Here is a 24,623-nt window from a genome sequence, read left to right as displayed (position 1 = left end):
GAAGTAAGGGGAGTGGGGGAGGAATGGGATGTATTTAGGGAATCAGTGATGGATTGCGCAAAAGATGCTTGTGGCATGAGAAGAGTGGGAGGTGGGCTGTTTAGAAAGGGTAGTGAGTGGTGGGATGAAGAAGTAAGAGTGTTAGTGAAAGAGAAGAGAGAGGCATTTGGACGATTTTTGCAGGGAAAAAATGCAATTGAGTGGGAGAAGTATAAAAGAAAGAGACAGGAGGTCAAGAGAAAGGTGCAAGAGGTGAAAAAAAGGGCAAATGAGAGTTGGGGTGAGAGACTATCAGTAAATTTTAGGGAGAATAAAAAGATGTTCTGGAAGGAGGTAAATAGGGTGCGTAAGACAAGGGAGCAAATGGGAACTTCAGTGAAGGGCGTAAATGGGGAGGTGATAACAAGTAGTGGTGATGTGAGAAGGAGATGGAATGAGTATTTTGAAGGTTTGTTGAATGTGTCTGATGACAGAGTGGCAGATATAGGGTGTTTTGGTCGAGGTGGTGTGCAAAGTGAGAGGGTTAGGGAAAATGATTTGGTAAACAGAGAAGAGGTAGTAAAAGCTTTGCGGAAGATGAAAGCCGGCAAGGCAGCAGGTTTGGATGGTATTGCAGTGGAATTTATTAAAAAAGGGGGTGACTGTATTGTTGACTGGTTGGTAAGATTATTTAATGTATGTATGACTCATGGTGAGGTGCCTGAGGATTGGCGGAATGCGTGCATAGTGCCATTGTACAAAGGCAAAGGGGATAAGAGTGAGTGCTCAAATTACAGAGGTATAAGTTTGTTGAGTATTCCTGGTAAATTATATGGGAGGGTATTGATTGAGAGGGTGAAGGCATGTACAGAGCATCAGATTGGGGAAGAGCAGTGTGGTTTCAGAAGTGGTAGAGGATGTGTGGATCAGGTGTTTGCTTTGAAGAATGTATGTGAAAAATACTTAGAAAAGCAAATGGATTTGTATGTAGCATTTATGGATCTGGAGAAGGCATATGATAGAGTTGATAGAGATGCTCTGTGGAAGGTATTAAGAATATATGGTGTGGGAGGCAAGTTGTTAGAAGCAGTGAAAAGTTTTTATCGAGGATGTAAGGCGTGTGTACGTGTAGGAAGAGAGGAAAGTGATTGGTTCTCAGTGAATGTAGGTTTGCGGCAGGGGTGTGTGATGTCTCCATGGTTGTTTAATTTGTTTGTGGATGGGGTTGTTAGGGAGGTAAATGCAAGAGTCTTGGAAATAGGGGCAAGTATGAAGTTTGTTGGGGATGAGAGAGCTTGGGAAGTGAGTCAGTTGTTGTTCGCTGATGATACAGCGCTGGTGGCTGATTCATGTGAGAAACTGCAGAAGCTGGTGACTGAGTTTGGTAAAGTGTGTGGAAGAAGAAAGTTAAGAGTAAATGTGAATAAGAGCAAGGTTATTAGGTACAGTAGGGTTGAGGGTCAAGTCAATTGGGAGGTGAGTTTGAATGGAGAAAAACTGGAGGAAGTGAAGTGTTTTAGATATCTGGGAGTGGATCTGTCAGCGGATGGAACCATGGAAGCGGAAGTGGATCATAGGGTGGGGGAGGGGGCGAAAATTTTGGGAGCCTTGAAAAATGTGTGGAAGTCGAGAACATTATCCCGGAAAGCAAAAATGGGTATGTTTGAAGGAATAGTAGTTCCAACAATGTTGTATGGTTGCGAGGCGTGGGCTATGGATAGAGTTGTGCGCAGGAGGATGGATGTGCTGGAAATGAGATGTTTGAGGACAATGTGTGTCGTGAGGTGGTTTGATCGAGTAAGTAACGTAAGGGTAAGAGAGATGTGTGGAAATAAAAAGAGCGTGGTTGAGAGAGCAGAAGAGGGTGTTTTGAAATTGTTTGGGCACATGGAGAGAATGAGTGAGGAAAGATTGACCAAGAGGATATATGTGTCGGAGGTGGAGGGAACGAGGAGAAGAGGGAGACCAAATTGGAGGTGGAAAGATGCAGTGAAAAGGATTTTGTGTGATCGGGGCCTGAACATGCAGGAGGGTGAAAGGAGGGCAAGGAATAGAGTGAATTGGAGCGATGTGGTATACAGGGGTTGACGTGCTGTCAGTGGATTGAATCAAGGCATGTGAAGCGTCCGGGGTAAACCATGGAAAGCTGTGTAGGTATGTATATTTGCGTGTGTGGACGTGTGTATGTACATGTGTATGGGGGGGTTGGGCCATTTCTTTCGTCTGTTTCCTTGCGCTACCTCGCAAACGCGGGAGACAGCGACAAAGTATAAAAAAAAAAAAAAAAAAAAATATATATATATATATATATATATATATATATATATATATATATATATATATATATATATATATATATATATATATATATATATATATATATATTTTCCCATGAGTCCACGGGGAAAATGAAACACGATATGTTCCCAAGTGCACTTTTGTGTAATAATCACATCATCAGGGGACACAGAGGAGAGAAATATAAGTCAGATGATATACATCGAAGAGACGAAGCTAGGACGCCATTGGGTAATTATATGATTATCCAGATGGCGTAAGACAAGAAAACAAATGGAAACATCGTCGAAGGGGGCTAATGGAGAGGCAATAATTAGTAGTGGTGATGTGAGAAAGAGATGGAGTGAGTATTTTGAAGGATTTTTGAATGTGTTAGATGACAGAGTGGTAGATAGAGGTGTTGGTCGAGGTGGTGTGCGAAGTGAGAGGGTCAGGGAGATGAAAAGAAGATGAAAGCCGACAAGGCAGTGGGTTTGGATGGCATTGCAGTGGAATTTATCAAAAAAGGGGGTGACTGTGTTGTTGATTGGTTGGTAAGGATATTCAATGTATGCATGGCTCATAGTGAAGTGCCTGAGGATTAGCGGAATGCATACATAGTGCCATTTTACAAAGGCAAAGGGGATAAAGGTAAGTGTTCAAATTACAGAGTTTGTTGAGTATTCCTATTGATTTTATGGGAGGGTATTGATTGAGAGGGTGAAAGCATGTACAGAGCATCAGATCGGGGAAGAGCAGTGTGGTTTCAGAAGTGGTGGAGGATGTGTGGATCAGGTGTTTGCTTTGAAGAATGTATGTGAGAAATACTTCGAAAAACAAATGGATCTGTATGGAGCATTTATGGATCTGAGAAGGCATATGATAGAGCTGATAGATGCTCTGTGGAAGGTATTAAGATTATCTTGTCTGGGAGGCAAGTTGCTAGAAGCAGTGAAAAGTTTTTATCGAGGATGTAATGCATGTGTAAGAGTATGAAGAGAGGAAAGTGATTGGTTCTCAATGAATGTCGGTTTGCGGCAGGGGTGCGTGATGTCTCCATGGTTGTTTAATTTGTTTATGGATGGGGTTGTTAGGGAGGTGAATGCAAGAGTTTTGGAGAAAGGGGCAAGTATGCAGGCTGTTGTGGATGAGAGAGCTTGGGAAGTGAGTCAGTTGTTGTTCGCTGATGATACAGCGCTGATGGCTGATTCAGGTAAGAAACTGCAGAAGCTGGTGACTGAGATTGGTAAAATGTGTAAAAGAAGAAAGCTGAGAGTAAATGTGAAAAAGAGCAATGTTATTAAGCACAGTAGGGTTGAGGGACAAGTCAAATGAGAGGTAAGTTTTAATGGAGAAGATCTGGAGTAAGTGAAGTGTTTTAGATATTTGGGAGTGGATTTGGCAGCGGATGGAATCATGGAAGTGGAAGTGAGTCACAAGGTGGGGGAGGAGGCAAAGGTTCTGGGAGCGTTCAACAATGTGTGGAAAGCGAGAACATTATCTCGGAAAGCAAAACTGGGTATGTTTGAAGGAAAAGTGGTTCCAACAATGTTATTTGGTTGCGAGGCGTGGGCTATAGATAGGGTTGTGCGGAGGAAGGTGGATGTGTTGGAAATAAGATGTTTGAGGACAATATGTGGTGTGAGGTGGTTTGATCGAGTAAGTAATGTAAGGGTAAGAGAGATGTGTGGAAATAAAAAGAGTGTGGTTGAGAGAGCAGAAGAGGGTGTTTTGAAATGGTTTGGTCAAATGGAGAGAATGAGTGAGGAAAGATTGACAAAGAGGATATATGTGTCAGAGGTGGAGGGAACGAGGAGACGTGGGAGACCAAATTGGAGGTGGAAAGATGAAGTGAAAAAGATTTCGAGTGATCGGGGCCTGAACATGCAGGAGGATGAAAGGCGTGCAAGGAATAGAGTGAATTGGAACGATGTGGTATACCGGGGTCGACGTGCTATAATGGAATTAACCAGGGCATGTGAAGCGTCTGGGGTAGACAAAGGAAAGCTTTGTGGGGCCTGGATGTGGAAAGGGAGCTGTGGTTTCGGTGCATTGTTACATGACAGCTAGAGACTGAGTGTGAACGAATGTGGTATTTCTTGTCTTTTCTTAGCGCTACCTCGCACGCGTGCAGGGGGAGGGGTGTGTCGTTTCATGTTTGGCGGGTGGTTATAGCCAGCTGAGATCATCAGTGTGTCTCTTTAGTAATAGCCAGCTGAGGTTATCAGTGTATCTCTCTGGTTATAGGCAGCGTAGCACATCAGTATTTCTCTATGGTTAACACCAGCTGAGGTCATCAAAGTGTCTCTATGGTTAAAGCTAGCTCAGGTCATCAGTGTGTCTCTATGGTAATAGCTAGCTGAGGTCATCAGTGTGTCTCTATGGTTGTAGCCAGCTGAGGTCAACAATATGTCTCAATGGTTATAGCCATCTGTGTTCATCAGTGTGTCTCTGTGGTTATAGAGAGCTTAGGTCAACAGTGTGTCTCTTAGCTTATAGCCAGCTGAGTTCAAGGTTTCTTTATGGTTATAGCCAGCTGAGGTTATCACTCTCTTTCTATGGTTATAGAGAGCTTAGGTCAACAGTGTGTCTCTTAGCTTATAGCCAGCTGAGTTCAAGGTTTCTCTATGGTTATAGCCAGCTGAGGTCATCAGTGTGTTTCTATGATTATAGCCAGCTGAGGTCATCAGCGTTTCTCTATGGTTATAGCCAGTTGAGGTCATCAGTGTGTCTCCATGGTTATAGCCAGCTGATGTCATCAATGTATCTCTATGGTTATAGCCAGCTGAGGTCATCAATGTATCTCTATGGTTATAGCCAGCTGAGGTCATCAGTGTGTCTCTATGCTTAAAGCCAGCTGAGGTCATCAATGTATCTCTATGGTTATAGCCAGGTGAGGTCATCAGTGTGTCTCTATGCTTAAAGCCAGCTGAGGTCATCCATGTATCTCTATGGTTATAGCCAGCTGAGGTCATCAGTGTGTCTCTATGCTTAAAGCCAGCTGAGGTCATCAATGTATCTCTTTGGTTATAGCCAGGTGAGGTCATCAGTGTGTCTCTTTAGTTATAGCCAGCTGAAGTCATCAGTGCGTCTCTATGATTAGAGCCAGCTGAGGTCATCAGTGTGTCTCTATAGTTATCACCAGCTGAGGTCATCAGTGCGTCTTCATGGTTATGGCCAGTTGAGATCATCAGTGTGTCTCTACGGTTATAGCTAGCTAAGGTCAGCAACATGTCTCTATGGTTATAGCCAGCTGAGGTCGTCAGTGTGTTTCTATGGTTATGGCTAGTTGAAGTCATTAGTGTGTTTCTATAGTTATAGCCAGCTGAGGCCAATATTATTTCTTTATGGTTATTGCCAGCTGAGGTCATCAGTGTGTCTCTATGTTTATGACCAGCTGAGGTCTTTAGTGTGTCGCTATGGTTATAGCTAGCTGAGGATATCAGTATGTCTTTATGGTTATAGCCAGATGAAGTTATTAGTTTGTCTCTATTGTAATAGCCAGCTGAGGTCATCAGTGTTTCTCTATGGTTATAGGTAGCTGAGGTCATCAGTGTTTCTCTATGGTTATAGCTAGCTGAGGTCATCAGTGTGTCTCTGTGGTTATAGACAGCTGAGGTCATCGGTGTGTCTCTATGCTTAAAACCAGCTGAGGCCATCAATGTATCTCTATGGTTATAGCCAGCTGAGGTCATCAGTGTGTCTTTATGGTTATAGCCAGCTGAGGTCATCAGTGTGTCTTTATAGTTATAGCCAGCTGAGGTCATCAGTGTGTCTCTGTCGTTATAGCCAGCTGAGGTCATCAGTGTTTCTCTATGGTTACAGTCAGTTGAGGTCATCAGTGTGTTTCTATGGTTATAGCCAGCTGAGGTCATCAATGTGTCTCTATGGTTATAGAACGTTGGCGTCATCAGTTTGTTTCTATGTTTAAAGCCAGCTGAGGTAATGAGTGTGACTCCAGGGTTATAGCCAGCTGAGGTCGTCAGTGTGGGTCTATGGTTACAGCCTTCTGAGGTCATTTGAAGTCTCTATGGTTATAGCCAGCTGAGGTCATCTGTGTGTCTCTATGATTATAGAAATCTGTGGTCCTCATTGTGTCTCTCTGGTTATAGCCAGCTGAGGTCATCTGTGTCTCTATGGTTATAGCCAGCTGAGGTCATCGGTGTGTCTCTATGGTTATAGCCAGCTGAGGTCATCAGTGTGTCTTTATGGTTATAGCCAGCTGAGGTCATCAGTGTTTCTTTATGGTTATAGCCAGCTGAGGTCATCAGTGTATTTATTTTTATAGCCAGCTGAGGTCATCACTGTGTCTCTTTGTTTATAGCCATCAGTCATCACTGTGTTTCCAGAGTTATAGTCAGCTGAGGTCATCAGTGTGTCTCTAAGCTTAAAGCCAGCTGAGGTCATCAGTGTGTCTTTATGGCTATAGCCAGCTTAGGTCATCACTGTGTCTCTATGGTTATAGCCAGCTGAGGTCATCAATGTGTCTCTATGGTTATAGCCACCTGATGTCATCAGTGTGTCTCTATGATTATAGCCAGCTGAGGTCATCTGTGGTTCTCTATGATTATAGCCAGCTGTGGTCCTCAGTGTGTCTCTATGATTATAGCCAGCTGAGGTTATCAGTGTGTCTCTGTGGTTATAGCCAGCTGAGGTCATCAGTGGTTCTCTATGATTATTGCCAGCTGAGGTCATCAGTGTGTCTCTATGGTTATAGCCAGCTGAGGTCATCGTTGTGTCCCTATGGTTATAGCCAGCTGAGGTCATCAGTGTGTCTCTGGTTTTAGCCAGCTGAGGTCATCGGTGTGTCTCTGTGGTTATAGCCAGCTGAGGTCATCAGTGTGTCTCTATCTTTATAGCCATCTATCATCATTGTGTCTCTATGGTTATATCCAGCTGAGCCCATCAAATTGTCGCCATTGTTACAGCTAGCTGAGATCATCAGTGTGTCTTTATGGTTATAGCCAGCTTAGGTCGTCTGTAAGTCTCTAAGCTCATAGCTAGTTGAGGTCATCAATGTGTCTTTGTGGTTATAGCCAGCTGAGGTCATCGGTGTGTCCCTATGGTTATAGCCAGCTGAGGTCATCGGTGTGTCTCTAAGCTTATAGCCAGATTAGGTCATAACTGTGTCTCTATGGTTATAGCCAGCTGAGGTCATCATTGTGGTCTATGGTTACAGCTTTCTGAGGTCATCAGAAATCTCTATGGTTATAACCAGCTGAGGTCATCTGTTAGTCTCCATGGATATAGCCAGCTGAGGTCATCAGTGTGTCTCTATGGTTATAGGCAGCTGAGATCATCAGTGTCTGTATGGTTATAGCCAGCTGAGGTCATCAGTGTGTCTTTATGGTTATAGCCAGCTGTCATCATTGTATTTCTATGGTTATAGCCAGCTGTCATCATTGTATCTCTATGGTTATAGCCAGCTGAGGTCATCAGTGTGACTCTATGATTATAGCCAGCTGAGGTCATCAGTGTGTCTCTATGGTTATAGCCAGCTGAGGTCATCAGTGTGTCTCTATGGTTATAGCCAGCTGAGGTCATCAGTATGTCTCTATGGTTATAGCCAGCTGAGGTCATCAGTGTGTCTCTATGGTTATAGCCAGCTGAGGTCATCAGTGTGTCTCTATGGTTATAGCCAGCTGAGGTCATCAGTGTGTCTCTATGGTTATAGCCAGCTGAGGTCATCGGTGTGTCTCTATGGTTATAGCCAGCTGAGGTTATCAGTGTGTCTCTATGGTTATAGCCAGCTGAGGTCATCAGTGTGTCTTTATTGCTATGGCCAGTTGAGATCATAGAGATTTTCTAATGTCGTAACAGATTTTTTTTTATTTTGTTTAAGTATTTGTATGATCTTTCTTGTTTTAGTTTGTTTACATATATAGGTATAGTTAGAGAATGTTTACATATGTACGTACAGTCATAGTATGTTTATATATGTAAGTACAGTTATAGTATGTTTATATATGTAAGTACAGTTATAGTATGTTTATATATGTAAGTACAGTTATAGTATGTTTATATATGTAAGTACAGTTATAGTATGTTTATATATGTAAGTACAGTTATAGTATGTTTATATATGTAAGTACAGTTATAGTATGTTTATATATGTAAGTACAGTTATAGTATGTTTATATATGTAAGTACAGTTATAGTATGTTTATATATGTAAGTACAATTATAGTATGTTTATATATGTAAGTACAGTTATAGTATGTTTATATATGTAAGTACAGTTATAGTATGTTTATATATGTAAGTACAGTTATAGTATGTTTATGTATGTAAGTACAGTTATAGTATGTTTATGTATGTAAGTACAGTTATAGTATGTTTACATATTCAAGTACAGTTATGTTTACCAATGTAGGTACAGTTACCTACATTGTATGTATACAGGCTGTTTATATAGCTTGATCTTACCACATCATTCCTTTGATCTTAATAGAAAATCTCGGGTCGATTCTATAGCAATAAATGTCTTTAATGATCAGAGTTAATGATAAGGTACAAACTGGGTCTGATGCAGAATATCCAGTGATATCTTGTTATTGTTTGGTCGTGGCAGATTGAAGACTATGTGAGTGGAGGTATAGCAGTTAATATGGACGTAGCTTCCTGGCTAGAAGAAGTAAAAGAGAGGCTGACACAGGAGGAGGAGGAGGAGCAGTGTGTGCTACTCCTTCATACCAAACATGATTCTGCTCTCGAGGTAGTCAACTCTCTGAAGATCCTTTATAAAGGTATGGCAATATCCTGAAAAACGTCATCTTTCTGTATGTTTGCTAAACTAATGATTACTCTATCATTTATCTTTGTTTGCTGAACTAATGATTACTCTATTATTTATCTTTGTTTGCTGAACTAATGATTACTCTATTATTTATCTTTGTTTGTCAAACTAATGATTACTCTATTATGTATCTTTGTTTGCTAAACTAATGATTACTCTTATTTTTCTTTGTTTGCCAAACTAATGATTACTCTATTATTTTTGTTTGTCAAACTAATGATTACTCTATTATTTATCTTTGTTTGCCAAGCTAATGATTACTCTATTATTTTTCTTTGTTTGTCAAACTAATGATTACTCTATTATTTATCTTTGTTTGCCAAACTAATGATTACTCTATTATTTATCTTTGTTTGCCAAACTAATGATTACTCTATTATTTATCTTTGTTTGCCAAACTAATGATTACTATATTATTTTTCTTTGTTTGCTAAACTAATGATTACTCTATTATTTTTCTTTGTTTGCTAAACTAATGATTACTCTATTATTTATCTTTGTTTGCCAAACTAATGATTACTCTATTATTTTTTCTTTGTCAAACTACTGATTACTCTATTATTTTTCTTTGTTTGTCAAACTAATGATTACTCTATTATTTTTCTTTGTTTGCCAAACTAATGATTACTCTTATTCTTTCTTTGTTTGCCAAACTAATGATTACTCTATTATTTTTGTTTGTCAAACTAATGATTACTCTATTATTTATCTTTGTATGTTTCTGTTTAACCTCATTGTTTCTTCGTTCCACAGAGCAGATGATACACCTCCCACATCATTCCTTACACGTTATCAGGTCATGTCTCACATTTTGTTCTTCCACCTTCACACACAAGTACAGTGTAAGTTTCACAAATACAGGTTGTTGACATGCTAGAAGAAGACTACATTCCTGCAAGAGAAGGATAGTTATTACAGAACTAAACATCAAAATACATGATTCTTGACATGGTGTGTTCAGGGTCTGAACCAAAACAATTTATGAATTACAGAGTTGCATCGGTACACAGACCAGACAGAACCGAGGTGTAAGCACGGTGGTCTGGTCTTATCTCTTATGAGAAAGATACAGTCCATTCAAAATCATTAGAAGAAAACGATAGCAAAGCAAAGGCTCTCTCCCACCCTACACTCCCTCCGGCAACAGACCAAACGGCAAACGTGAAAAAAATACCTTGCAGGACTAATACACCTGTAGGAAATTTTTATGAACGTGAGTATGTCATTCACCCTATCGCAAAAGACATGCATCCAGTCACTTGTTACCAGGACAATGTTAAGGGTAAACTATGAGCTCCAGTCTGGCAATACTCCAGTATAGGTTGCTCCTGATATAGATGGATGATACAATAATCTGATTCCATTACAGGAGACAGACAGGTTAGTCAGTGCTAGTAAAGCGTGACTAAGGCGAGATCACATAATTAAACACAACGTATTGACGATTGATGATATATGATGCAATAAAGTGACGATGATGATCACATCCAGTCTGAACATATTAACAGTGTTGCTCTGACAGTGTTGCTCTGACAGTGTTACTCTGACAGTGTTGCTCTGACAGTGTTGCTCTGACAGTGTTACTCTGACAGTGTTACTCTGACAGTGTTGCTCTGACAGTGTTACTCTGACAGTGTTACTCTGACAGTGTTGCTCTGACAGTGTTACTCTGACAGTGTTGCCCTGACAGTGTTACTCTGACAGTGTTGCTCTGACAGTGTTGCTCTGACAGTGTTACTCTGGCAGTGTTACTCTGACAGTGTTACTCTGACAGTGTTGCCCTGACAGTGTTACTCTGACAGTGTTGCTCTGACAGTGTTACTCTGACAGTGTTACTCTGACAGTGTTACTCTGACAGTGTTGCTCTGACAGTGTTACTCTGACAGTGTTACTCTGACAGTGTTACTCTGACAGTGTTACTCTGACAGTGTTGCCCTGACAGTGTTACTCTGACAGTGTTACTCTGACAGTGTTGCTCTGACAGTGTTACTCTGACAGTGTTGCCCTGACAGTGTTACTCTGACAGTGTTGCTCTGACAGTGTTGCTCTGACAGTGTTACTCTGGCAGTGTTGCTCTGACAGTGTTACTCTGACAGTGTTGCCCTGACAGTGTTACTCTGACAGTGTTGCCCTGACAGTGTTGCTCTGACAGTGTTACTCTGGCAGTGTTGCTCTGACAGTGTTACTCTGACAGTGTTGCTCTGACAGTGTTACTCTGACAGTGTTGCTCTGACAGTGTTACTCTGACAGTGTTGCTCTGACAGTGTTACTCTGACAGTGTTGCCCTGACAGTGTTACTCTGGCAGTGTTGCTCTGACAGTGTTACTCTGACAGTGTTGCTCTGACAGTGTTACTCTGACAGTGTTGCTCTGACAGTGTTGCTCTGACAGTGTTGCTCTGACAGTGTTACTCTGACAGTGTTGCCCTGACAGTGTTGCTCTGACAGTGTTACTCTGACAGTGTTGCCCTGACAGTGTTGCTCTGACAGTGTTACTCTGACAGTGTTGCCCTGACAGTGTTGCTCTGACAGTGTTACTCTGACAGTGTTGCCCTGACAGTGTTACTCTGACAGTGTTACTCTGACAGTGTTACTCTGACAGTGTTGCTCTGACAGTGTTGCCCTGACAGTGTTGCTCTGACAGTGTTACTCTGACAGTGTTACTCTGACAGTGTTACTCTGACAGTGTTACTCTGACAGTGTTGCCCTGACAGTGTTGCTCTGACAGTGTTACTCTGACAGTGTTACTCTGACAGTGTTGCTCTGGCAGTGTTACTCTGACAGTGTTACTCTGACAGTGTTACTCTGACAGTGTTGCTCTGGCAGTGTTGCCCTGACAGTGTTACTCTGACAGTGTTACTCTGACAGTGTTACTCTGACAGTGTTGCTCTGGCAGTGTTGCTCTGACATTGTTGCCCTGACAGTGTTGCCCTGACAGTGTTGCTCTGACAGTGTTGCTCTGACAGTGTTACTCTGACAGTGTTGCTCTGACAGTGTTGCTCTGACAGTGTTACTCTGACAGTGTTGCCCTGACAGTGTTGCTCTGACAGTGTTGCTCTGACAGTGTTGCCCTGACAGTGTTGCCCTGACATTGTTGCTCTGACAGTGTTGCCCTGACAGTGTTGCCCTGACAGTGTTGCTCTGACAGTGTTGCCCTGACAGTGTTGCCCTGACAGTGTTGCTCTGACAACCATCTTCTGGGAATTTATTGCGTGCGTCAGTAATGTCGTTAATTCAGAATTATTTCATGTAGTTCAGCGTTAATTGATCTCTATGTTGTGGTCCATTATATATGGTTGGTAATACTGGCGCGACCGATATATAAACTGTCAATATTGAGGTTGTTGAATCCTTGACAACAAGTTTGATAACATTGCATTGTCTTGCCTGGCAGCCGCCTCTTGTATACTGAAAACAAGTCTGGTGTTCTCTTGTCACGTAAGGCAGGAATGAAGCTAGTCACACCTCGCTGTGTGTAGCTTCCAGTGTATGATCACTTTGTTGAGTGGCCCAGAACTACACTACATTGCTGAGGTGTAGTATAAACACACTACATGGCTGAGGTGTAGTATAACTACACTACATGGCAGAGGTGTAGTATAACTAGACTTAGGTATAGTGGCCCAGAACTACACTACATGGCTGAGGTGTAGTATAACTAGACTTAGGTATAGTGGCCCAGAACTACACTACATGGCTGAGGTGTAGTATAACTACACTACATGGCTGAGGTGTAGTATAACTAGACTTAGGTATAGTGGCCCAGAACTACACTACATGGCTGAGGTGTAGTATAACTACACTACATGACTGAGGTGTAGTATAACTAGACTTAGGTATAGTGGCCCAGAACTACACTACATGGCTGAGGTGTAGTATAACTACACTACATGGCAGAGATGTAGTATAACTACACTACATGGCTGAGGTGTAGTATAACTAGACTTAGGTATAGTGGCCCAGAACTACACTACATGGCTGAGGTGTAGTATAACTACACTACATGGCTGAGGTGTAGTATAACTACACTACATGGCTGAGGTGTAGTATAACTAGACTTAGGTATAGTGGCCCAGAACTACACTACATGGCTGAGGTGTAGTATAACTACACTACATGGCAGAGGTGTAGTATAACTAGACTTAGGTATAGTGGCCCAGAACTACACTACATGGCTGAGGTGTAGTATAACTACACTACATGGCAGAGGTGTAGTATAAACTAGACTTAGGTATAGTGGCCCAGAACTACACTACATGGCTGAGGTGTAGTATAACTACACTACATGACTGAGGTGTAGTATAACTACACTACATGGCAGAGGTGTAGTATAACTAGACTTAGGTATAGTGGCCCAGAACTACACTACATGGCTAAGGTGTAGTATAACTACACTACATGGTTGAGGTGTAGTATAACTACACTACATGGCTGAGGTGTAGTATAACTAGACTTAGGTATAGTGGCCCAGAACTGCACTACATGGCTGAGGTATAGTATAACTACACTACATGGCTGAGGTGTAGTATAACTACACTACATGGTTGAGGTGTAGTATAACTACACTACATGGCTGAGGTGTAGTATAACTCGACTTAGGTATAGTGGCCCAGAACTACACTACATGGCTGAGGTGTAGTATAACTACACTACATGGCTGAGGTGTAGTATAACTACACTACATGGCTGAGGTGTAGTATAACTAGACTTAGGTATAGTGGCCCAGAACTACACTACATGGCTGAGGTGTAGTATAACTACACTACATGGCTGAGGTGTAGTATAACTACACTACATGGCTGAGGTGTAGTATAACTACACTACATGGCTGAGGTGTAGTATAACCACACTACATGGCTGAGGTGTAGTATAACTAGACTTAGGTATAGTGGCCCAGAACTACACTACATGGCTGAGGTGTAGTATAACTAGACTTAGGTATAGTGGCCAAGAACTACACTATATGGCTGTGGTGTAGTATAACTACACTACATGGCTGAGGTGTAGTATAACTAGACTTAGGTATAGTGGCCCAGAAATGCACTACATGGCTGAGGTGTAGTATAACTACACTACATGGCTGAGGTGTAGTATAACTAGACTTAGGTATAGTGGCCAAGAACTACACTACATGGCTGAGGTGTAGTATAACTACACTACATGGCTGAGGTGTAGTATAACTAGACTTAGGTATAGTGGCCAAGAACTACACTACATGGTTGAGGTGTAGTATAACTACACTACATGGCTGAGGTGTAGTATAACTAGACTTAGGTATAGTGGCCAAGAACTACACTACATGGCTGAGGTGTAGTATTACACTACATGGCTGAGGTGTAGTATAACTACACTACATGGCTGAGGTATAGTATAACTACACTACATGGCTGAGGTGTAGTATAACTACGCTACATGGCTGAGGTGTAGTATAACTAGACTTAGGTATAGTGGCCCAGAACTACACTACATGGCTGAGGTGTAGTATAACTACACTACATGGCTGAGGTGTAGTATAACTAGACTTAGGTATAGTGGCCCAGAAATGCACTACATGGCTGAGGTGTAGTATAACTACACTACATGGCTGAGGTGTAGTATAACTAGACTTAGGTATAGTGGCCCCGAACTACACTACATGGCTGAGATGTAGTATAACTACACTACATGGCTGAGGTGTAGTATAACTACACTACATGGCTGAGGTGTAGTATAACTAGACTTAGGTATAGTGGCCCAGAACTACACTACATGGCTGAGGTGTAGTATAACTACACTACATGGCTGAGGTGTAGTATAACTAGACTTAGGTATAGTGGCCAAGAACTACACTACATGGCTGAGGTGTAGTATAACTACACTACATGGCTGATGTGTAGTATAACTACACTACATGGCTGAGGTGTAGTATAACTACACTACATGGCTGAGGTGTAGTATAACTAGACTTAGGTATAGTGGCAGTATCATGTTATTGTTTCTATATGTAAACTTTCTGTTGATGAATCATAACATCGCATTATTGGTTTTCTTGGGAACTTCATTACAGTGATGGGAGAACCTTATTACAGTGATGGGAGAACTTTATTACAGTGATGGGAGAACTTCATTACAGTGATGGTACAACTTCATTACAGTGATGGTAGAACTTCATTACAGTGATGGGAAAACTTCATTACAGTGATGGGAGAACTTCATTTCAGTGATGGGAGAACTTTATTACAGTGATGGGAGAATTTTATTAGTGATGGGAGAACTTCATTACAGTGCTGGGAGAACTTCATTACAGTGACGGGAGGACTTCATTACAGTGATGGGAGAACTTCATTACAGTGGTGGGAGAACTTCATTACAGTGATGGGAGAAATTCATTACAGTGATGGGAGATCTTCATTACAGTGATGGGAGAACTTCATTACAGTGATGGGAGAACTTCATTGCAGTGATGGGAGAACTTCATTACAGTGATGGTAGAACTTCATTACAGTGATGGGAGAACTTCATTACAGTGATGGGAGAACTTCATTACAGTGATGGTAGAACTTCATTACAGCGATGGGAGAACTTCATTACAGTGATGGGAGAACTTCATTACAGTGATGGGAGAACTTCATTACAGTGATGGGAGAACTTCATTACAGTGATGGGAGAACTTCATTACAGCGATGGGAGAACTTTATTAAAGTGATGGGAGAACTTCATTACAGTGATGGGAGAACTTCATTACAGTGATGGGAGAACTTCATTACAGTGATGGGAGAACTTCATTACAGTGATGGGAGAACTTTATTACAGTGGTGGGAGAACTTCATTACAGTGATGGGAGAACTTCATTACAGTGATGGGAGAACTTCATTACAGTGATGGGAGAACTTCATTACAGTGATGGTAGAACTTCATTACAGTGATGGGAGAACTTCATTACAGTGATGGGAGAACTTCATTACAGTGATGGGAGAACTTTATTACAGTGATGGTAGAACTTCATTACAGTGATGGTAGAACTTCATTACAGTGATGGGAGAACTTCATTACAGTGATTGGAGAACTTCATTACAGTGATGGGAGAACTTTATTACAGTGATGGGAGAACTTCATTACAGTGATGGGAGAACTTCATTACAGTGATGGGAGAACTTCATTACAGTGATGGGAGAACTTCAATACAGTGATGGTAGAACTTCATTACAGTGATGGGAGAACTTCATTACAGTGATGGGAGAACTTCATTACAGTGATGGGAGAACTTCATTACAGTGATGGTAGAACTTCATTACAGTTATGGGAGAACTTCATTACAGTGATGGGAAACTTCATTACAGTGATGGGAGAACTTCATTACAGTGATTTGAGAACTTCATTACAGTGATTTGAGAACTTCATTACAGTGATGGGAGAACTTCATCACAGTGATGGGAGAACTTCATTACAGTGATGGGAGAACCTTATTACAGTGATGGGAGAACTTCATTACAGTGATGGGAGAACTTCATTACAGTGATGGGAGAACTTCATTACAGTGATGGGAGAACTTCATTACAGTGATGGGAGAACTTCATCACAGTGATGGGAGAACTTCATTACAGTGATGGGAGAACTTCATTACAGTGATGGGAGAACTTCATTACGGTGATGGGAGAACTTCATTACGGTGATGGGAGAACTTCATTACAGTGATGGGAGAACTTCATTACAGTGATGGGAGAACTTCATTACAGTGATGGGAGAACTTCATTACAGTGATGGGAGAACTTCATTACAGTGATGGTAGAACTTCATTACAGTGATGGGAGAATTTCATTACAGTGATTGGAGAACTTCATTACAGTGATGGGAGAACTTTATTACAGTGATGGGAGAACTTCATTACAGTGATGGGAGAACTTCATTACAGTGATGGGAGAACTTCATTACAGTGATGGGAGAACTTCAATACAGTGATGGTAGAACTTCATTACAGTGATGGGAGAACTTCATTACAGTGATGGGAGAACTTCATTACAGTGATGGGAGAACTTCATTACAGTGATGGTAGAACTTCATTACAGTTATGGGAGAACTTCATTACAGTGATGGGAAACTTCATTACAGTGATGGGAGAACTTCATTACAGTGATTTGAGAACTTCATTACAGTGATTTGAGAACTTCATTACAGTGATGGGAGAACTTCATCACAGTGATGGGAGAACTTCATTACAGTGATGGGAGAACCTTATTACAGTGATGGGAGAACTTCATTACAGTGATGGGAGAACTTCATTACAGTGATGGGAGAACTTCATTACAGTGATGGGAGAACTTCATTACAGTGATGGGAGAACTTCATCACAGTGATGGGAGAACTTCATTACAGTGATGGGAGAACTTCATTACAGTGATGGGAGAACTTCATTACGGTGATGGGAGAACTTCATTACGGTGATGGGAGAACTTCATTACAGTGATGGGAGAACTTCATTACAGTGATGGGAGAACTTCATTACAGTGATGGGAGAACTTCATTACAGTGATGGGAGAACTTGAAATTGTTGGAGATAATGACCCTTGGATGCCTGACATTAAAGGTGACTGTCATTTTCTGACCCATCACTTCGTTATTGAATTCACTGAAGAATTATGCAACATTATATTGATGTGTGCCAGATTGTTTAGGTAGTTGATGTGATCTTAACGTTTCTTCTTTATTTAAACTAACATTGTCGTTATTGTGTTATGTAGACATTGTTTACATCAGTATCATGGATGATGAACAGTTCCAGGACCGATCCCAGGTACTACGTATGATCATCACAAGTGTCTGCCTCTTATCAAAGCTTGTATACAGTTTCTGATTCAGACACTTATTCCCAAGACGTAACTACATGTACAGACTTAACATGAGGGACCCACTGAGAGCATATAGGAAGTCCAGACACGTATTGTTTGAGTCATGTTGTGGGTTATTTATGATGCTAGAACGTAAGAAGGTTTGTAAGGTATGGTCTCTGCCTTCCAATACTATGTTGTGTGTTATATTAATAAGACTATCTTGTCCAATGTAAGATACGATTTGATAATAGACTCCAAAAGTTTACGTATATTTCCTGTGAGACATTTTACGGTTCCTCACTTCAATATAGGAGTAACTTCTGCCACTCGCCAGTCCTGTGGTACACTCCATCCTGGAGAGTCCTTCAAAGGATAGTCTCTCTCACTGAGCAAAACACCAGTTATGCTGGGCATCACATAAGACACACACCTGATACTCACTCCCCACACCATCAACACACAAGAAATACCCAGACACTAACACCCTCAGAACACCTAACGACACCAGACTTACACAGAGACTCTCTCTACATCTTATATAAAAGTTCATCCGTTCCACTATCAACTCTGCCTCCCCTGCCTGGCCTTCCACCTTCTCAGAAGCAAGTACAAGAAAGTTGCAAACTACACAAAACAGTTCACCGAGAGCCAGCCACACTTACTCAAGACTCAAAATGAAACACAAATTTTCCCGGTATATTCCCACCTCAACGTGCATGGCACTTGATTCTATACGACAGCACCAAACCCCTCTTCCCTAAACCTCTCTACAACTAGCCATGAACCCCCACCAAGGGATAGAAAGCTTACCCCTGCCACATGTTAACATCTCACAGAACTACCAACCCCAACAAATATAACAATAACCACATACTCACTGAAATGGCCCTCGAGCACTAAGCAGTCGCCCTCCCAACTCAGTCTTAAACTGTAACGCCTTATACATACTCCCATGTGAAGCAACACCCCTTACATACATACTCCCATGTGAAGCAACACCCCTTACATACATACTCCCATGTGAAGCAACACCCCTTACATACATACACACATGTGAAGCAACACTCCTTACATACATACTCCCATGTGAAGCAACACCCCTTACATACATACTCCCATGTGAAGCAACACCCCTTACATACATACTCCCATGTGAAGCAACACCCCTTACATACATACACACATGTGAAGCAACACCCCTTACATACATACACACATGTGAAGCAACACCCCTTACATACATACTCCCATGTGAAGCAACACCCCTTACATACATACTCCCATGTGAAGCAACACCCCTTACATACATACTCCCATGTGAAGCAACACCCCTTACATACATACACACATGTGAAGCAACACCCCTTACATACATACACACATGTGAAGCAACACCCCTTACATACATACTCCCATGTGAAGCAACACCCCTTACATACATACTCCCATGTGAAGCAACACCCCTTACATACATACACACATGTGAAGCAACACCCCTTACATACATACACACATGTGAAGCAACACCCCTTACATACATACTCCCATGTGAAGCAACACCCCTTAGATAAACACAAGTCACACTTTCCCGTCAACGCTCGAAGCTTCGCCCATCACTACAGCACGACAAACACTATTACAACATATCCCAAGACCTTTCACGCACCCGATACAGAAGACACCGCACACCTACTGCTCACCTGACTAGCAATGTCTGCTCATACACGCATACACATCATGACAACACCTACTGCTCACCTGACCAGCAATGTCTGCTCATACACGCATACACATCATCACAACACCTACTGCTCACCTGACCAGCAATGTCTGCTCATACACGCATACACATTATGACAACACCACGGCATGTCTGCTCATACACGCATACACATCATCACAACACCGACTGCTCACCTGACCAGCAATGTCTGCTCATACACGCATACACATCATGACAACACCACGACTTGTGGGTTTGGTCACTTTTCTTAATGCCTTGCTCATACACGCATACACATCATGACAACACCACGACTTGTGGGTTTGGTCACTTTTCTTAATGCCTTGCTCATACACGCATACACATCATGACAACACCACGACTTGTGGGTTTGGTCACTTTTCTTAATGCCTTGCTCATACACGCATACACATCATGACAACACCACGGCTTGTGGGTTTGGTCACTTTTCTTAATGCCTTGCTCATACACGCATACACATCATGACAACACCACGGCATGTCTGCTCATACACGCATACACATCATGACAACACCACGGCTTGTGGGTTTGGTCACTTTTCTTAATGCCTTGCCACATTTCATCTTAGGCAAGGCTTTAACCCCCTCCTCTCTCTTCATCCAAATACTTTCCATGACCGTCACTTCGCATGATTCCTCGACCCCCTTATGATCAAACACAATCCTTCATAATGTTTAGTGCAGCTCCTCCTCAACTCTTCAGTACCTGTTACCCTTGCCCATTAGTCCCATTCATTGATTCATCCATTTGTTCTCTTGTTTTTCTTACACTGCTAAACTCCTTCCAAAACATCTTTTTAATCTCCTTGAAGATTTCTCATACTCTCTCACTCTAACTCTCACTTGCCTTCTGTTTCAACCATTACACCTTCCTCTTGATCTCCTGCTGCTTTCTTTTGTGTAGCTCCCAGTTATTTGTTCTCCTTCCCTGCAAATGAAATCACACACAATTCTTTTCTCTTTCACTTCGTCATCTCACCACTCACTACCCTTTCTGACCTGCCCACCTTCTGCATGCCATAAATTTCTCTCCAACATGCCAACTCTGATTTCCTAAATACCCCACATCCCTCACCCACATCACTATCTTCACGTACTCTCACATTTAGCTATACTGCACTCAACCTCTGCTGGTGTTTCTTCACACACTTTTCATTGCCCAGCTCACATACTTTCACCACCCTCTTGTCATAAGTTTTTTTTTTTTTTTTTTTTTCTTTTGCTTTGTCGCTGTCTCCCGCGAGGTAGCGCAAGGAAACAGACGAAAGAAATGGCCCAACCCACCCCCACACACCTGTATATACATACGTCCACACACGCAAATATACATACCTACACAGCTTTCCATGGTTTACCCCAGACGCTTCACATGCCTTGATTCAATCCACTGACAGCACGTCAACCCCGGTATACCACATCGCTCCAATTCACTCTATTCCTTGCCCTCCTTTCACCCTCCTGCATGTTCAGGCCCCGATCACACAAAATCTTTTTCACTCCATCTTTCCACCTCCAATTTGGTCTCCCTCTTCTCCTCGTTCCCTCCACCTCCGACACATATATCCTCTTGGTCAATCTTTCCTCACTCATTCTCTCCATGTGACCAAACCATTTCAAAACACCCTCTTCTTCTCTCTCAACCACGCTCTTTTTATTTCCACACATCTCTCTTACCCTTACGTTACTTACTCGATCAAACCACCTCACACCACACATTGTCCTCAAACATCTCATTTCCAGCACATCCATCCTCCTGCGCACAACCCTATCCATAGTCCACGCCTCGCAACCATACAACATTGTGGGAAGCACTATTCCTTCAAACATACCCATTTTTGCTTTCCGAGATAATGTTCTCGACTTCCACACATTCTTCAAGCCTCCCAGAATTTTCGCCCCCTCCCCCACCCTATGATCCACTTCCGCTTCCATGTTTCCATCCGCTGCCAGATCCACTCCCAGATATCTAAAACACTTCACTTCCTCCAGTTTTTCTCCATTCAAACTTACCTCCCAATTGACTTGACCCTCAACCCTACTGTACCTAATAACCTTGCTCTTATTCACATTTACTCTTAACTTTCTTCTTTCACACACTTTACCAAACTCAGTCACCAGCTTCTGCAGTTTCTCACATGAATCAGCCACCAGCGCTGTATCATCAGCGAACAACAACTGACTCACTTCCCAAGCTCTCTCATCCCCAACAGACTTCATCCTTGCCCCTCTTTCCAAAACTCTTGCATTCACCTCCCTAACAACCCCATCCATAAACAAATTAAACAACCATGGAGACATCACACACCCCTGCCGCAAACCTACATTCACTGATAACCAATCACTTTCCTCTCTTCCTACACGTACACATGCCTTACATCCTCGATAAAAACTTTTCACTGCTTCTAACAACTTGCCTCCCACACCATATATTCTTAATACCTTCCACAGAGCATCTCTATCAACTCTATCATATGCCTTCTCCAGATCCATAAATGCTACATACAAATCCATTTGCTTTTCTAAGTATTTCTCACATACATTCTTCAAAGCAAACACCTGATCCACACATCCTCTACCACTTCTGAAACCACACTGCTCTTCCCCAATCTGATGCTCTGTACATGCCTTCACCCTCTCAATCAATACCCTCCCATACAATATGCCAGGAATACTCAACAAACTTATACCTCTGTAATTTGAGCTCTCACTCTTATCCCCTTTGCCTTTGTACAATGGCACTATGCACGCATTCCGCCAATCCTCAGGCACCTCACCATGAGTCATACATACATTGAATAACCTTACCAACCAGTCAACAATACAGTCACCCCCTTTTTTAATAAATTCCACTGCAATACCATCCAAACCTGCTGCCTTGCCGGCTTTCATCTTCCGCAAAGCTTTTACTACCTCTTCTCTGTTTACCAAATCATTTTCCCTAACCCTCGCACTTTGCACACCACCTCGACCAAAACACCCTATATCTGCCACTCTATCATCAAACACATTCAACAAACCTTCAAAATACTCACTCCATCTCCTTCTCACATCACCACTACTTGTTATCACCTCCCCATTTGCGCCCTTCACTGAAGTTCCCATTTGCTCCCTTGTCTTACGCACTTTATTTACCTCCTTCCAGAACATCTTTTTATTCTCCCTAAAATTTAATGATACTCTCTCACCCCAACTCTCATTTGCCCTTTTTTTCACCTCTTGCACCTTTCTCTTGACCTCCTGTCTCTTTCTTTTATACGTCTCCCACTCAATTTCATTTTTTCCCTGCAAAAATCGTCCAAATGCCTCTCTCTTCTCTTTCACTAATACTCTTACTTCTTCATCCCACCACTCACTACCCTTTCTAATCAACCCACCTCCCACTCTTCTCATGCCACAAGCATCTTTTGCGCAATCCATCACTGATTCCCTAAATACATCCCATTCCTCCCCCACTCCCCTTACTTCCATTGTTCTCACCTTTTTCCATTCTGTACTCAGTCTCCTTCAGTTTCCTTCAGTCTCTCTAAGTCTCATCCATTTCTCTTCAGTCTCCAACAGTCTCCCACAGTCTCCCGCAGTCTGCCTCAGTCTTCCTAAATCGCCCTCAGTCTCCCTTAGTCTCCCTCAGTCTCTCTTAGTCTCCCTCAGTCTCTATCAGTCTCCCTCAGTCTCTATCAGTCTCCCTCGGTCTTTCTTAATCTCCGTCAGTTTCCCAGAGTCTCCCTGAGTCTCTCTCAGTCTCACTTAATCTCCCCACACTCCCTCAGTCTACCCCAGTTTTCCTCAGCCTCCCTCAGTCTCCCTCAGTCTCTCTCAGTCTCCCTCAGTTTCCTACAGTCTCCCCCAGTCTCCCTCAGTCTCCCTCAGTCTCTCTCAGTCTACCTAAGTCTCTCTCTCAATCTATCTAAGCCTCCCTCAGTCTCCCTCAGTCTTACTCAGTTACTCTCATTCTCCCTCATTCTCCCTCAGTCTCTCTCTGTCTCCCTCAGTCTCCCTCTGTTTCTAAGTCTCTTGCAGTCTCCCTTATTCTCCCTCAGTCTGTTTCAGTCTCCCTCAGTCTCCCAAAGTCTCCATCAGTGTCTCTCAGTCTCCATCAGGCCCCTTCAGCCTCCAAAATTCTCCATCAGTCTTCTTCAGTTTTCCACAGTTTCCCTCAGTCTCCCACAGTTTCTCTCAGCTTCTCAGTCTCACTCAGTCTGCCACAGTCTCCTTCAGTCTTCCTCAGTCTCTCTAAGTCTAATCCATTTCTCTTCAGTCTCCATCAATCTCCCAGAGTCTCCCTCAGTCTGCCTCAGTCTTCCTAAATCGCCCTCAGTCTCCCTTAGTCTTCTACAGTCTCACTGAGTCTCCCTCAGTCTCTCTTAGTCTCCCTCAGTCTCTATCAGTCTCCCTCAGTCTTTCTTAATCTCCGTCAGTTTCCCAAATTCTCCCTAAGTCTCTCTCAGTCTCACTTAATCTCCGTCAGTTTCCCAGAGTCTCCCTGAGTCTCTCTCAGTCTCACTTAATCTCCCCACACTCCCTCAGTCTACCCCAGTTTTCCTCAGCCTCCCTCAGTCTCCCTCAGTCTTTCTCAGTCTCCCTCAGTTTCCCACAGTCTCACTCAGTCTCCCTCAGCCTCCTAGAGTCTCCTCCAGTCTCCCTCAGTCTTTCTCAGTCTACCTATGTCTCTCTCTCAATCTACCTAAGCCTCCCTCATTCTCCAGTCTCCCTCATTCTCCTTCAATCTCTTTCATTCTCCCTCAGTCTCTCTCAGTCTCTCTCTGTCTCCCTCAGTCTCCCTCTGTCTCTCTAAGTCTCTCGCAGTCTCCCTTATTCTCCCTCAGTCTCTTTCAGTCTCCCTCAGTCTCCCACAGTCTCCATCAGTCTCTCTCAGTCTCCCACAATCTCCCTCAGTTTCCCATAGTCTCCCTCCGTCTCCTTCAGTCTCCCACAGTTTCCACCAGTCTCTCTCATTCTCCCTCAGTCTCCCTCAGTCTCCCAGAGTCTCCCTCGGTCTCCCTCT

At 42.6% G+C, this 24,623-nt stretch overlaps 1 protein-coding gene across 1 annotated transcript in view; it reads left to right on the top strand.

The window, feature by feature from the left end:
- LOC139760210 (uncharacterized) overlaps positions 1–24,623 on the top strand; it is a 554,062-nt gene that overhangs the window by 222,174 nt on the left and 307,265 nt on the right. The window contains exon 9 of the mRNA XM_071683144.1: positions 8,828–9,002. Within this exon, the coding sequence (XP_071539245.1) occupies positions 8,828–9,002 (175 nt within the window). The remainder of the gene's footprint in view (positions 1–8,827; positions 9,003–24,623) is intronic.

The sequence above is a fragment of the Panulirus ornatus genome, chromosome 35 (assembly GCF_036320965.1).
Source record: "Panulirus ornatus isolate Po-2019 chromosome 35, ASM3632096v1, whole genome shotgun sequence".
Lineage (NCBI taxonomy): Eukaryota > Metazoa > Arthropoda > Malacostraca > Decapoda > Palinuridae > Panulirus > Panulirus ornatus.
This window is presented reverse-complemented; position numbering and strand designations above follow the sequence as displayed.